This window comes from Mesoplodon mirus, assembly GCF_964341445.2.
Source record: "Mesoplodon mirus genome assembly, chromosome: 4".
Lineage (NCBI taxonomy): Eukaryota > Metazoa > Chordata > Mammalia > Artiodactyla > Ziphiidae > Mesoplodon > Mesoplodon mirus.
This window is the reverse complement of record NC_138979.1, coordinates 140,160,442-140,177,014: the sequence shown is the minus strand read 5'-3', so window position 1 is coordinate 140,177,014 and position 16,573 is coordinate 140,160,442. Positions and strand designations below refer to the sequence as shown.

The window sequence follows — 16,573 nt, the reverse complement described above, 5'->3', positions numbered from 1 at the left end:
CCCCGGGCGGTCCAGCTCTCCCGGGAGGCGGCCTTCGGGAGGGGGACGGAATTTAGGAGTCAGTCCCCCGGCTTCATACAAAGGCGCGCTTCTCCGCAGCGTCTCTGGGTGGAGCGATGAGGCCGAGGAAGCTGTGGCTGCGACAGTGCCTTTTGCTTCTCGTCCCGAGAGCCTGACCTCGAGGGCGAGGGGCGCCCGGCACCCCAGGGCAGGGCACCATCCTCGCCTTGCCAGCCTGGCGGGGCACTTCGCGCTAGCCAGCAGCTGCACAAAGCTGCCGCGAGGTCCCCCTTGGCGCTGAGGTCATCTCCTGCAGCGCTGCTCCTTCGGACCGTGCGGGCCATTTGGTCCCGGAGGCGGGAGTCGCCGGCACCCCTGGGCAGCCCCGAGAGGAGGGTGAGGGTGACCCCGAGAGGAGGGTGAGGGTGACCCCGCGAGCTCTCGGGGAGCGGAGGCGGAGGCGGAGGAGAAGTGGTTCAGACCACCCCTGGCCGGGATGTTTCACCCCGCCAGCCCCGCCGGTCCGGTGACCACTGCCTTAGAAAACTTAAACGAGAACCAGATGTGGTGGCCGCTGTCGAACTTTCTCAGAACCGGCGATTGGTCCCGGGACCAGGGCCGCAGCCAATCAGCGCTCTGGGAGGGCCCGGAGTCCCGCCCCGCCCGGGACCCCGCCGGGATCCAGGTTGGAGGCCAGCGCGGCTGGGCTAGTGGGCTGGCTGGCGGGGCCGCGACGCGCTCTGCCGCGGGGCAGTCCAGGGCCGAGAGAGCATGCGGGGGGACCGGGCGGACGGGCGGCCCGCGCTGCCGCCGCCGCCGCCGCTGCTGCTGCTGCTGCTGCTGCTGCTGTCCCGGGCCACGGCGCTGCACCCGGGCGAGCTCTTCCCCTACGGGCAGTCGCTAGGGGACCAGCTCCTGCAGGAAGGCGACGACGAAAGCTCGGCTGCCGTGAAGCTGGCGCTTCCCCTGCGCTTCTATGAAGCCCAATTCAGCGAACTCTACGTAAGTTTAGCTTCTTCCTGGTGCGGGATTCTGCAGGTTTCTTGCAGCTTCTGAACAGGCGCCAGTGTAGTGCGGCTCTCAGCGAACCCCTGCCTTCCGAAGGGAGGAAATAGTCCGCACAGTCGGCTGTCCCCGAGCGCCCTCGGGGTGGGACCTGGCTTTGCAGCGATGCTGTTGCGGGACCCGCTGCTTTTCCCTGCTTCAGGGGGGCGGGGGGAAGGGGTAAGAATTGTTCGCAGCCGCATAAGAGTCCCAGGCAGAAAAGAAGGTGGGATTGCTAAGCCGGCCAGTGGGGTTTCCAGTTAGGACAGCGAGGAGGCTGTGCACGTCTGCAAAGCTGGGTGTTCCCTCCTCCGACCCGTAGCTTTTTCCAGGGTTGTGCGAGAAGTGAGAAGATAACGTGAACGAGTTTTAGGGCTCCTGGACCTATTGCACCGCCCTTGTGGGGTAGGGGTGACGGGTGGGACGCCGGCTGAAGTTGCGCTGGTCGCCCTGAACCAGGAATCGGGCTCCCAGCCGATGGGGAAGGGAGAGCTTCATGCCCGGGGCGGTTCCCTTCCCTCTTCACGGAGCCAGGGTGGGCGCTCGCGTCCGGACCTGTGGTGGCCCTCCTTGGGCTTCCTGCAACGTACGCGACCGTCACACTTTTGTCCCCCTCGTCCCCCAGGTGGTCACCAACGGCATCATCTCCACCCAGGACTTCCCCAGGGAAACCCAGTATGTGGACGATGATTTCCCCACAGACTTCCCGGCCATCGCCCCTTTCCTGGCCGACATCGACACGAGTCACGGCAGGGGCCGGGTCCTTTACCGCGAGGACACCTCCCCGGCGGTGCTTGGCCTGGCCGCCCGCTACGTGCGCGCAGGCTTCCCGCGCTCCGGCGCGCACTTCACCCCCACCCACGCCTTCCTGGCTACCTGGGAGCAGGTGGGCGCCTACGAGGAGGCCACGCGCTGGGCCCCGCCCTCGGGAGAGGTAAGCGACCAGGGATGCTTGCTTGGCCTCTGTGCCAACCGAGGGATGGGCTTGGATTCTGGGCTGGAACCCAGGGACTGGCTTGAAATTTTTCCGGAGTCTGCTCTCCCGCTAACTCTGATGTATAGTTTGGCGGCACCAGGGCTGAAGTGGCTCGGAAGTGAAGAAGGCTGTTTTCTCCAAGCTTTCTCTGAGGGTCTGAGAGGTCACTCTTGCAAGAACTGCTTAAGGGATGTGAGTGCCCCACTGCACATGCAGAAGGGGTTTATGGTTTGATTGTTTTTAGAATCACCTCATATATAGAAGAATGATTTCTAATTATATGTTCATTGAAGGAAAAACATCAGAAAATGCTGGCAATTTTAAAAAGAACAACCACTCATTTTCCTGCCACTCAAAGATAACCACTGTTAAACAGTTTCGTGTGCATCTGCCAGAGCTTTTTCCTATCCATATCTGTATCTATCACTGTCTATTAATGATGAGTTCACATTGCACATACGGTTTTGTAATTTTTTTCACTAATTAGTAAATTGTGAATATGTTTAGCTGTCAGTAAATACACTTCTACAACATCACTGTTAATGTTTGCATATATTCCATCCAGTGGATTTCTCATTGTGCCCAGTGGTCAGCAAGGTTATTTCCAATTTTTCATCATTATAAATTTGTGAAGCACTTTTTCTTTCTTAAGCTAAATCTTTGTACCATGTCACTAGTTGACATTCCAGGAAGCGGAATTGGTAGGCCAGAGTGATGCATTTTTTAATAAGGTTTTAATAGCCTTTGCCATATTGCCCTCCAGGTACCAGTTCACATGCTCCGTACTTTACAGGAGACTGCCCTTGATTCCTTGTATAGTCCCTACCTGAGAAAGTGAAACAGCGTAAGCGCCCAGTCATTAGGCTTGGCAGCAACATTTAAGGTACTCCAAATGGACATCAGGTGGCGCCAGGGTGGCTTGGCAAAAGGTGAGCTGCCTCACTCCTGGGGTAGGTAAGGGCTTCCTCTTATGAAATTAGACCTGAATCTAAAATGTCAACTCTAAAGGCTGAAACTCTTTGAGTTTATCTCTATTTTAACTCATCAAAGTGATTCTTAGCTATAGAAAGATGACACATATCCTCCGTAGGTTCAGAGAGATTAACTAGCTTGCCCACTCTCAATGAGTGATTCAAGATGGTGGCCATTCTTATTCTGTGCTCCCTGAGTAAGAGGAATATTTCCTACAGGCTTTACTAAGCAAAGAAGATCTAGAAATAAAAATCATTTGAATTGATTTTTGCCATTCATTTTATTTTGGGTCAGGCAACATCTAGTTTTGTTTATTGCATAATTTTTTAATGCATAGGTTTGACATTTCAGTTATTCAATTCAACAGAGTACATTCAATTCAAACAAATACACTGAGCACCTTTTTTAAAAAATTTTAAATTTTATATTGGAGTATAGCCGATTAACAATGTTGTGATAGTTTCAGGTGCACAGCAAAGCAACTCAGCCATACATATAGATGTGCCCATTCTCCCCCAAACTCTCCTCCCATCCAGGCTGCCACATAACATTGAGCAGAGTTCCCTGTGCTGTCCTAGTTGGTTATCCATTTTAAATATAGCAGTGTGTACATGTCAGACTCAAACTCCCTAACTATCCCTTCCCCCCTGGTAACCATAAGCTTGTTCTCTAAGTCATTTATACAATGGAGTATTACTCAGCCATTAAAAAGAATGAAATAATGCCATTTGCGGCAACATGGATGGACCTAGAGATTGTCATACTGAGTGAAGTAAGTCAGAAAGAGAAAGAGAAATATCGTATGCTATCGCTTATATGTGGAATCTAAAAAAAAAAGATACAAATGAACTTATTTACAAAACAGGAACAGACTACAGACTTTGAGCACCTTCTTTGTTCAGGGCATTGGTCTAGGTGGAGGGTTGGAGAAATGAATAAGGTATGTTGCATTCATTAATTCACTTTTGTCCATAAGTTTAAAAAGCATTTAAAGTTTAACATACTTATAATACAAAGTTTAGAAAATAATGTTTATAATTATACTAACCAGAGGTCACCACTGCTAGTATTTTATTGTTTTCTTCCAGTCTTCTTTTCTAAACATATATCTTATATGTGACATATTCATATATGTATATGTATGTAAGTAATTTATATTTAAACATAGTTGAGATTTATTCATCCAGCAAACGTTTTTGCACTTACTGTATGTCAGGACATGTAGAGACTGTGAAAGGACACATTCTTTACTCCTAAGGATGTCATAGTTTAATAGGGATATTGATTATTATTCAGTATGATAAGTGAAATAGCATCTTGACTTAAGGAGACTAACTCTATCCCTCCCTTGTTAGGGGACCTGATCTGGGAAAGTTTCGGTGAGCAATTGTCTTTGCATCTGAGTTGAGTAGAGTAGAACATTCCCAATAGAAGAGGTAGCATATGACATATCACCCATAGACTATATTGTATAATGTGTTTGGGGCATTCCATGTGGTATCTTAGTACTGAAGAGGAAGGGTGGTGGGACATGAGGCTGGGAAGGCCATGGAGCAGGGGCAGATCATGCTATGCTAGGAGTTTGGACTTGGTTCTTTGGCATTGGGCAGCTTTTGAAGGATTTTAAGCAGAAGTTTTTTGTTATTTTATTTTATTTATTTATTTATTTATTTATTTATTTATTTTTGCGGTACGCGGGCCTCTCACTGTTGTGGCCTCTCCCGTTGCGGAGCACAGGCTCCGGACGCGCAGGTTCAGCGGCCATGGCTCACGGGCCCAGCTGCTCCGTGGCATATGGGATCTTCTTGGACTGGGGCACGAACCCGTGTTCCCTGCATCGACAGGCAGACTCTCAACCACTGCGCCACCAGGGAAGCCCTGTTATTTTATTTTTTAAAGAGAGCTCTTTTTGACTGTATTGAGAAGGTAAAGGTTCAATGGAAAGACTGACTACTTAGACAATTATTATATATGTTGTTTATTCAGGATATCTTGTTAATTCTTATAACAACATTTTATCATGCTGTCTTCCCACAACAATGCTGCATGTTTAAGATAAGTACAGCAAGACTTATTGTTTGCCATTACCTAGTAAGTTAAGGCAATTGTCTAGAATTCTGTACGTAGTGAGGCAAAGGCAGGTTTAGAATACAGATTTCTTTTTTTTTTTTTTTTTGAATACAGATTTCTTGATTCTTAGGTTTTTGTTATTGTTGCTTTTACCCAGACTTTTCATGCAGGACCCATTTCCTTGGCACAAATGATGTAGGTAGACACAACAATAGTTGTACCTTTTCCAAAGACTTCCAATAAATGAGGTTTTTTTTATTGTCTCGATGTGATCTTTGTACCAGAAGAGTCCTTGGAACCATATTTCATTCAAAGGAAGAATTAATTTGGAATGAACTTTTCCAAGGACACTACCGACTCCTTATTACTTCCAAATTACTATTCCAGTGCTCTTAAGTGAATTCAGCTGCATCTATCTTATTTTTTCAACAGAGAAAGACAATGTTGAGCTGAGTGAGAGGAATCGGAGAGATGAGCAGTTGCACAGAATCTCTGGGGTGATGAGGTCACACTAGAGCTTTAGGATTCCAATTTTATCAGGGCTTATTTGAAACTGAAAATTATAATACAGACAAGGTGACTTTAATTACTTTTCTCAGTTTCATCTGCAGCATGGGAATAATGCTTCTGATGTGAAGATAATGACAATAAAAAACATTTTGAAAGAAGTGGTTTATGAAAGGTTATCCAGTAACTTTGGAAGCAATGATCCAGCCTCAGTCTTAGTTTCCTAATCTGTAAAATGAAGTAGCAATGCCTACCTTACAGGACTGTTGTGAGAATTCACTAAAGTGACATTTTAAAGTAGCAATTCCTACCTTACAGTACTGTTGTGAGAATTCACTAAGGTGACATTTTAAAGTAGCCATTATGGTCCCTTAGACTTAGCAAGTGCATATGCTCAGCCAATCTGTGTTCCTGTACATTGGGTTGATGGGACCAGATTCTGGTTCTTTTATTTCTCTATTTCTCTGTCTTGTAAGGATGCTGTGATGTAAGTCCTCTACTTAAGGACTCTTTAAATACAAGCTTTTCTAAATTGCAACTTCTGTCTAGGCCTTTTTATGGTGGGGGCAGAGTGGGGGAAGATTTGTAGAATCCATCATCTCTTACTTTTCTAATTAAAATCAATCTTCAGACATTGCCATATGCTGAGTTGGCTTCAGAATTTGTTTCATTTAGAAAGGAGATATTCTGTTTGGAGAGAGGATGTTTCTTTAATTACCCACATTGAAGTTTCTTCTGAATACTTTGAAGAGCTCTGTGACATGAGTTCTCGTTTTAATAGTTCTTTGGAGATAGATTTTGGCAAGTAATAATCTACTTTGCTTGAAGGACTGTGTGAATTCTACATGGCCTTCTTAAACCTTGGCGTACTAACTTCATGTTGCAGAGTTACTGGAAACTTGAAGATATCAGAGGAATGGCATCTTTACCATTTAAAACTATTTCAGATGTTGCCCTTTCTCGCCATGGATGTTTGTGGTGGGTGTGACAGGATGTGGTACCTGATATTGCAGGAATGTCAAGGTGTTACTGCATCTAAAAACATATCACCAAATGGTGTTTATCAACTCACTCAATCTGAGACTCCTTGAACTGTCATAGGTACTTCACAGAGCAAAGTCACAGTATTGACCTTCAAAGAACTTACGGGCAGGAGACATACTGCCCATATGTTTCCTTTAGCTGTGTTTTTTTTGGGGGGGGCGGGGTAGGTGAGACTGTTGTTTTGTTGTTGTTTGAAGGATGAAGGGGGATAGGGAACTGGGCTACATAGATCTGCGTGGTACAGGGAATGCATTGTTGACCTGTATTAAGTTGGGCTGAAAGAATGGATATTGAGAATGGGGCAGCAGGAGATTGTTCTGGCCTAGGGTGTGTCCTGGGAGAAGGCCAAGACAGCTGAGGCTGGAGAAATGGGTGAAGGCAGGTGTGGGGCAGTAACATAAGATGAGCAGAAGACTTCCCAATGGAGGCTTCACCATGGGGAGTGAGGCATGCTGACTTGTTTCAAGGAATGATAGTCATTGACAGAGAGGGGTGGATCCAGGGAGAAAATGAGAGGTAAAAGCAGGACATTGTTGTAGCTCTTTGAGCTCTGAAGCGGAGGTCCAGAAGAGGGGAGGTCTACAGTCTACCTGAAAGAGTTTAGCCTCTGTCTGAGATATAGCTATGCAGACATAGAGAACAGAGACATATATGGAAATTGGTTAAAGAAATGCTGAAGTTTTGCTAAAGACTAAGTGTCAGGAAGGTTATAATATTAGTGACGTGCTAGTACTGAGCATTTATTTTTGACTTTTTGGCAGGATCTGTAGGATTTAGGGAAGAAAAAAATGAACGCGGGAAAATCTTGCATATGACAGTGACCTATAGGTAACGGGAGATGGAGAAATATACTAAGGAATGGAGATTACTGTTCACACCAAACACTGGAGGCCAGAAGTCAACGATGCTATGACTGTAGACAGCATGTGACCCTAGAGAAGACAGGGAAGAGAACTTTGTGACATGTGTAGGAGACACCCTACTTCTTAATTTTCATTGTAGTTTTTGTAAACCACCCTAGGCAAGCCCCTTTGGGACATGGATGGCACTGTTGTGATTTTTTGGCCAGATGGCTGAAATTAATTAAATCAGTTGCAAAAAATCAGGAGCTCCTTGAGGGGCATGTTTCCTATTTATCAGCCTGCCTCTGCCAAGCATCACGTCAACACTGATTAGCAATGTCCCACACCTGGGAGGGAGAGCCCAGCACTGCCTGATTTCTGCCGAGGGCTCTGGCTTTTCTCTCTTTCTGATAACAGGATGGCAGATCTTGAAGCTCTGCAGCACTGGCCCTGTTCCCCTTCCCATGGTGCCCCCTCTCTCCTCCCTGGGATACTGAGGGAGTTGGGAACTGGTGACCCTTTTGTGGGGTTTGGCAGCCCATCTGAGGCTTTCCCTTCAGGGACAGAGCATGTGGGGTTCTTGCGAAGACTTTTCTCCAGGAATGTGAAGACCTTTCCGGTCTGGAAGCCTGTCAAGCAAGGCATGCTCCTGGGGGAGGAGCCCTGCAGGACATCACGAAGAGGGCACTTTAGCGATTAGATGTAGAATTTTGTGGAACGGAGAGAACTTTAAAAGTGATCATTTGGTATGCGGGTGGTTTTTAAACAGCCAAACTTTTTTGGCCGGTCTCTGGGATCCTATATTCTATTTAAAATGCCTGTATTTGCCTATTTCGGTGGAGACAAGTAGATTAAATAAATGCTTGCCACCTGTAATAAGTGCTTGTCTCAGGATGGCATATAAAAGACATTGAATAAATTTTCATTGAAATGAACTTGTTGACTGGCTGAAAGAATGAATAAAATCAAGTGCTATATACCCAGACCCCACAGTAAAAAGCCAGACTCTCCCCTGCACAGCTCTGTTTACTTTTTCCCTCCCCTCCCATCCCCTTCAATTCCTTCGCAATCTATGGGACCTCCTTATCTTATAGAATTTCTCTTGACTTAGACCCAGGATTCCTCCTATCTGACGTTTATTGTGGGCAATCAATGCCAGGAACTTTGAAAGCTTTGCTTTTTAAAACAGAATCTGCCTTCTTCCTTAAGTACCTTTCTTTCTCTAGTTGAACTTTATTTGGACTAAAGTAAAATTGAAGTTATTGAATCTCCATTCATCGATGATGTAGTGAATAGCATATACTCTGTATAGACATGATACAGGACAGCCTTTGTTTACATTTGGCAGAAGTTATGGCTTCCGAGCTTTGGGAAATTCTAGAAAACATCCCTTGCCATTTGTTTTTGGAAAAGTCAGGCTTTCCGGATGAAGCGATCAACAACGACAACAGTAACAAATATATGAACACTGCCCCTGCCCCCCATCATTAAGTTTCTGAACTTAAAGAAAGAAAGAAAAGCAAAAACCCAAGCCAAGCAAGGTGACCTTTTCTGTGTTGGAGATCTAAAAGAAAGTTTGGATAGTATTTTGGTTTTTTTCTGGAAAAGCATTTTAACACCTGAATTTCTTTGTCTTGTAAGCAAACCCTCAAAACTGTACTTTGAAATTAAACATAGGAAAGAAGAATCAACACTAGGAAAGAGCTTGACCACCGTATGGGGAAGGACCCAGGACAGAACAAAATGCAGACCCATGCCTCTTGTTTGCTATTTCATTTAGTAAAATGTGATGTGCTTCTCTCTGCCTAATTTTGTCTGTCTAGCAAAATGGGGAAACCGTGCTACTTATCAGTAAATAACGTTTCTAGGAGCCCCATTATTTAGGAAGTGATGGTATTTATAAATACCTCCCCTGCTGCCTGCTAAATTGTAAAAGGAGTGGGATTTAGTGAGAGGTGTTCTCAGAGACCTTAATACAACATCTTTTTTAAGATACTCAAGCACCATTAACTGATCATTTGGGTGGGGGGAGATAGCTGGATGTAGGTAAAGGCAAAAATGTGTCTTGTTGAAAATACGAGAGTATGTCAAACCTTAAGGAGTGGTTCTATAAGGACCTGGGTGCTGAGTCTGTGGCTAACTCACGCTCCTGGCCTCTCTTTCTGGTCTGCTTTGGCTTCTGCAGTGTTTATTAATGTTCACAGGCAGCCCCTGCAACGCCTCCCCACCCCAGCCCTTAAGGTGTTGGGCCCACGCCCTCCTTTCTGGCCTCCACTACCTCCTCCAGCAATTCTCCTAGAATTCCAGCCGTGGCTGCTTCTCTGTCCTAAGCTCTGAGACTGTCCTGGGCAGCGGCTGTGTCCTTTGTTCCTTGGCCTCTTTGCGCCAAGCATACTGTCGAGTGCTTAATAGGCACCTGGCTGTTTGAAGTAATGTACAAATGAATTAACGAACTGAGTTTACAAACATGTAAGCAGCTAACCAGGCAAAATGAGGTGAGTGCTAACTTGAAACACTAAGATACTGCAGAGGGTCAGAGAACAGCAATAAATCTACAGGGAATCGCCAAACTCCTCAGAGGGGCAGCATTAGAAGGTCAGGAGTGTTCCCATGCACGGGAAAACGTGAGCAAATGTGCAGAAGCATCAAAGTACATGGGACAAATGGGCAATATTAAATAATCTGGTGGAGATGCAGGGGATCTGAGCCTGAGAAGAGAGTTTGCAGCTTATAAATCACCTGAGATGGCCGGCCAAGGAGTGGTTGGCACAGCCTGGTGGTGCAGGGCAGGGACCCTGGCTGGCCTGCCACTGCATACTAGTAGCCTGACCTTAGGCAGATCTCTTAGCCCCTATGTCTTTGTTTCCTCATCTGAGAAATAAGGGAAGGGTAACTCTGGTGCTGGTGTCAAAAGGTAGATCGGGGCTTCCCTGGTGGTGCAGTGGTTAAGAATCTGCCTACCAATGCAGGGGACATGGGTTCGAGCCCTGGTCCAGGAAGATCCCACATGCCACGGAGCAACTAAGCCCGTGCACCACAACTACTGAGCCCACGTGCCACAACTACTGAAGCCCATGTGCCTACAGTCCATGCTCTGCATGCAACAAGAGGAGCCACTGCAATGAGAAGCCCGCACACTCCAACAAAGAGTAGCCCCCGCTCGCCGCAACTAGAGAAAGCCTGTGTGCAGCAACGAAGACCCAACACAGCCAAAAATAAATAAATAAAATAAATTTATATATTAAAAAAAAAGGTGGATGGAAGAGAATAGAGAGTAAGGCTTTGGGAACAGTAAGGAGACCTTTTGATCAGCCAGTGCCTCATACCACCCCTGCCCATAGTGGGCATTCAGTAAATAAGTGAATGATTGAATGAATGAGTGAATGAATGATCCAGATGAGTGCCCAGGGCAGAAAACTAGGGCAGTGGCTGTGGGAATGTACAAGTTAATTTTGCTACTTGCTCTCAGCTCTGAAAGAAGTTTGGATGAAAGAAGTTTGAAACCTTAAAAAATAGTTTGATTTTTTTAACCAGTGTTTTTTTTACCTATGCATATTTCAACTATTAATCTAAATTGATAAAAGATGATTATAACAATAATATAGCTGATGTAATTATGTTTATAACTTGGAGAGGAAATTTAAAAGAATATTATGTGTAAAAACAATTTAGAGAACTCCTGAGAAGGGGGACAACCCTTTGCATTTTATAATGCTTTGGGTTTTTGTTTTTTGTTTTTTGTTTGTTTTATTAAGAATATTTTCTTTTTTTTTTTTCACAGCTGAATACTTTCCAAGCAGTTTTGGCATCTGATAAGTCTGACACCTACGCCCTCTTTCTTTATCCTGCCAATGGCCTTCAGTTCTTTGGAACCCGCCCCAAAGAATCTTACAATGTCCAGCTCGAGCTTCCAGCCAGGGTGGGCTTCTGCAGAGGGGAGGTCGATGACCTGAAGAGAGAGGGACCATATTTCAGCTTGACTAGCACTGAACAGTCTGTGAAAAATCTCTACCAGTAAGTAACATAGGGCTTATGCCCTTTCCTGTTGGAATGTAAAGACCCTTAGGAGCTACCTAAACTTGAGTGGCCCTACCCATTAAATATCATCTCCATGGTTTCTAAGCAAGGGATCAGATCAAAACCAGGAACTAGGCTAGACCCTGGGAGGAGCACATTGACCAAAATATAAACGGTCCTTTATTTTTCCCGCCCTATTGGCTATAGATACCAGAAACAGAACTCTGTGTGTGTGTGTGTGTCTGTGTGTGTGTGTGTGTGTGTGTGTGTGTGTGTGTGTGTGTGAGCACAGCCACTGAGGCTTGCCATGGAAAACATTGCCCTTGGAACCACATAAAACTACCCAGTAATACAACTGCCCAGGTTGAGGTTTTTCCAGGTTAATCCTTTCACAGCTGGAGACATTGTGAGTTAGTCTTTTGGACAGATAGGAAGGGGAAGGGTAAGCTGTGACAAAGCGAGAGAGTGGCATGGACATATATACAGTACCAAACGTAAAATAGATAGCTAGTGGGAAGCAGCCGCATGGCACAGGGAGATCAGCTCGGTGCTTTGTGACCACCTAGAGGGGTGGAACAGGGAGGGTGGGAGGGAGGGAGACGCCAGAGGGAAGAGATATGGGAACATATGTATATGTATAACTGATTCACTTTGTTATAAAGCAGAAACTAACACACCATTGTAAAGCAATTATACTCCAATAAAGATGTAAAAAAAAAAAAAGTCAAGAGTAGTGTAATTTGGGGAAAAAAAAGGAAAACCAAACAAACAGATTGGTAGATTTTTGGAAGCCTTAGGATTTCTCAGTAGCTTCATTATCTGAAATCGTCCTGAGGGTTTTCCATGCAATGCCTGGGACCAAGCACATTCCTTAGTCCCATCACATAAGCTCACTCTGCTCATCCACATCGTGCCCAGTAGCTGGGTTGGCACCTGTTGATATTTAATAATTTCCAGGCTCTAAAAAAAAATCTCTGCTTTTATCCCTTCCCTGAATACTGGTCTAGAAGGCAGACAGAATACATTGGTTACCTGGCCTCCTTTGACGCCTCTAAGTTTCGTTACATGAGTCCTGGGTACTGGAACATCTTACACTTTTGCATGCCATCTGCTTTACTGAGAGACCAGAGAGCAGGCCCTACAACCAAATAGGGTTACTCAGAGCTGACATCTATTGAGAGCTTACTGTATGCCAACATTGTGCTATACACTTTCCAGAAGTTCTCTTAATTAAAACTCAACAAGAATCTCAGGGGGTAAGTTCTTCTCTTTTCTCAATGTGACACATGAGCTTAGGGAAGTTAAATTGCCTATAATCTCAAAGTTATGAAGTGGCAAAGCCAAAATTCAACCACAAGTCTGGAGCTCTGAACTACTTATTTTATGCTGAATCCTGGCCTGCTTTCCCCTTCTCATGACTCATGTCGGACATCTTCTGAGCTCCAGCAAGGTTGCCTTTTAGTCTTGACTCTGGAGAAAACTTAGCTCCTTGTTCCCTCTCCCCTGGTTCCACCCTCCTCTTCTACTCTGGAGCCCACAGGTTCTCTGCCTCTCAGACATTATCGAGAGCTCACCATGGGCCAAGAGCTGGAAAGAGAAAGATGTCTAAGGCCCAGGCCCTGCACGCAAGCAACCTGCACTCTCCTAGAGTAGATGGACAAACAACAGTTCCAGAGCATGGGAGTAAGTGCTAACACCTCCTCAGGGTACAGGAGGCAGCGAGGGCCGAAAAGCCGGAGGGAAAAAGCAGACGTGTTCCCCCCACCATAGCCATAACGGCCTCTAAGAACTCATACAGACACACGCACGCACACACAGACACACACGTACACACAAACACCACTTCCATTTACCTCCCTCCATGCCTACCTCATCTTTATCTTTCATGCTTCATAGAAACCTCTGAGTTGCTTGATTGAAAGTGGAAGATATGGGGCCAAAATGACCGTCAGAGGAATTTTTCTTTAGTAGAATCTGTACTTAGTATAAAAACTAAAATAAAGTACAAACAATGCCGAGAAACGTGAAATAAAAGTAAAAATTACCCATTCTCACTACTTCAAGTGATAACCATTATTAACAGTCATTCCAGAATTTTAGGTTTATGCAAAACCTTTTTCAAAACCAAAATGGTTCTTTTGTTATACATATGGCATCTTCCCATTTACTGTCTATGGGTGTCTTTCAGTAAGATATCTGTTATATTATTACTTGAATGCTATCAAACATGGCATCATATATAGCCTGTATTATTAAGACAATAACTTATTGATGAACATTTAACTTATATTTCTCGTTTTTCCTTTTATAATTATTGTTTCAGTAAACAAAATAATACACATTGCTCAGATGCTCATTTGTCTTAAAGATAAATTCTTGAAAGTAGAATTGCTGAGAAGGGATATATGCAGTGTAACATTTTAATGTATGCTAACCAACTGCCTTTCAGAAACCCTGCACCAACTTACATTCTCACCAGTAAGGAGGGCTGTGATCAACAGTGTCTGTTTCCTACAAGCTTCTAGTCTTTCTAGTATTTGTGAATCTGATAGGTGTAAAATGTTCATATTTTCACTCTAATTTCTTTAGAAGATTACTAGTAAAACTGCACACCTTTTCCTATGGTTAATAGCCATTTCTGTGCTATTTTCTATTGAGGTGTTTACAAAGACCTTTAACAAATAAGAAAAAACCTAGTAAAGATATTTCCTCTCAAATGCTGTGAATATTTTTATCTAGTTGTTCATCTTTAAAGTTAGTTATGATCTAGAAGGTATAAGTTTAGGGTTGTCAAAATTATTGTCCTTTTCCTTTATGATTTCAGGTCTTGGTATTATTCTTAGAAAGGCCTTCTCTACCTCCAAATTATAGAAATGTTCCTCAATTTAATCTTCTATTTTACATTTATTTATATATTTATTTATTTATTTATCTGGTGAGTGTGTGTGTGTTTTATTGAAGTATAGTTGATTTACAGTGTTGTATTAGTTTCAGGTGTACAGCAAAGTGATTCAGATATTTTTTTTTCCAAATTCTTTGCCATTATAGGGTATTACAAGATACTGAATATAGTTCCCTGTGCCATTCCGTAGGTCCTTATTGGTTATCTATTTTATATATAGTAGTGTGTATATGTTAATCTCAAACTCCTAATTTATCCCTCCCCGCCTTTCCCCTTTGGTAACCATAAGTTTGTTTTCTATGTCTGTGGGTCTGTTTCTGTTTTGTAAATAAGTTTAGTTGTATCTTTTTTTTAAAAAGATTCCATATATAAGCGATACCATGTGATATTTGTCTTTCTCTGCCTGGCTTACTTCACTTAGTATGATAATCTCTAGGTCCATCCATGTTGCTGCAAATGGCATTATTTCATTCTTTTTTATGGTTGAGTAGTATTCCATTGTATATATGTACCACATCTTCTTTATCCATTCATCTGTCAGTGGACATTTATGTTGGTTCAATGTCTTGGCTATTGTAAACAGTGCTGCAATGAACATTGGGGTGCATGTATCTTTTTGAATTATAGTTTTCTCCGAATATATGCCCAGGAGTGAGTGGGATTGCAGGATCATATGGTAACTCTATTTTTAGTTTTTTAAGGAACCTCTATGCTGTTTTCCATAGTGGCTGTTATCAATTTACATTCCCACCAACAGTATAGGAGGGTTCCTTTTTCTCCACACCCTCTCCAGCATTCATTAGTTAAAATTTCAAAAATATGCAGAAAAGTGGAGGGAATCATCTAGATTTACAAGCTGTTGACATTTTGCCATCTTCATCATTTTTTTTCTTTTTTGCATAAGTAATTTAAAGTAAGTGACACACAGCATGCCATTCACTCCTCAATGCTTCAGTATGCATCTCTAAAAAATGAAGTTATTCTCCTAGTCAGTGGAATTGTTGTCTTCCTCAAATTTGTCTCATAATTTTAAGCTCAGAGGTCATAAATTATATAATTCATAGTGTGTTTGTCATAACTCTTCTTCTGCACATTTAAACATGAATGTACACATTTGTATTTTTTGAGATTATACTTTTCTATCTCCTGGAAGACAGTAGTTACTAAGTACTTATTACATGCAGGGCCCCATGCTGAACATTTTATGTGATTTTCTAACTTAATCCTCCTAACAACCCAGGGAGGAAGGCACCGTCATCTCATTTTGTAGCCTTGTTTTCCTTTCTAGGAAATAAAGTTCTTTCTGTCACTAAGCTTTCCAAATGACCTTGGATTTTAGGATAAACTCAAACTGGCTACTTTCTCATCATGCACAATGACAAAAGCCAGGGTAGTGATTTATATTTAATTAGAAGATTATTTTATTTAGCTTTTATCTGTCATAATTTGTATTTTCCTACTGTTTTAAGCTTTTATAGTTTTCTGTTTCTGACTTCAAGAGGAAATTTCACAGCTGCAACACCTTTGATGCGATAATAAACTCAACATCCTCAGATGTTCAGAGTTCTCTCTTACCTCCTTTAGCGCTCCTTGCTTGCTTGCCAAAAAGCACCGGCATTAATTCTTAGAACCTACCAAGTCTACATAGCATACTGCACAAAGGGTCACAGTTTTGCTTTCTATGCTCCTGTTTCCCTGAACTAACTACAACAGCAGCAGTGGCAACAACAGCAATATGCAAGGGGGTGGGGATTGACTGACTGATTCTTGGAATTGTGTTAAACACATTAGTGCTGTAGAAATCCGCATGAATATGATGAGTACCAACCCAAATGAGCAAAAGTCTCTCGTCCTTACATGACTCAATGAATTTCCTGTTGTTTTATTAGTCATTAACTGACTTCTCATGGACTGACTTTTGGGGAAATCCCACAGCATGAGAGACTTAGAGCCTGGTGTTTGGGCCATATGCCAGAGAGTACAGAAATGGGTGTATTCAAGCCAGCCAGACCCTTTGCTCCTTCAGGTGTTTTCTTATTTTTTTGAAATTGTGTATGGGGTTATCCTCTTTGGAATGTATCACTGACTAAAATAATGGATCGCTGGGATATTTGGAAGGCTGAATGGAGCCCGTGTTCTTTTCTAGTGGGGGAAACGCGTGAGCTCCCTGGCTCCAGATTTCTGGATACCTCTCACCTG

At 43.6% G+C, this 16,573-nt stretch overlaps 1 protein-coding gene across 2 annotated transcripts in view; it reads left to right on the top strand.

Annotated features, from left to right (window-relative positions):
• The first annotated feature begins 677 nt into the window (after positions 1–677).
• Positions 678–16,573, top strand: part of NID2 (nidogen 2) — a 77,696-nt gene continuing 61,800 nt past the window's right edge. Inside the window, exons 1-3 of one of the 2 annotated variants that reach the window (XM_082617408.1) lie at positions 678–1,002; positions 1,670–1,978; positions 11,237–11,469. In XM_082617408.1, the coding sequence (XP_082473534.1) occupies positions 772–1,002; positions 1,670–1,978; positions 11,237–11,469 (773 nt within the window). In that variant the 5' untranslated portion in view covers positions 678–771. The remainder of the gene's footprint in view (positions 1,003–1,669; positions 1,979–11,236; positions 11,470–16,573) is intronic. The other variant, XM_082617407.1, reaches the window with a different exon arrangement.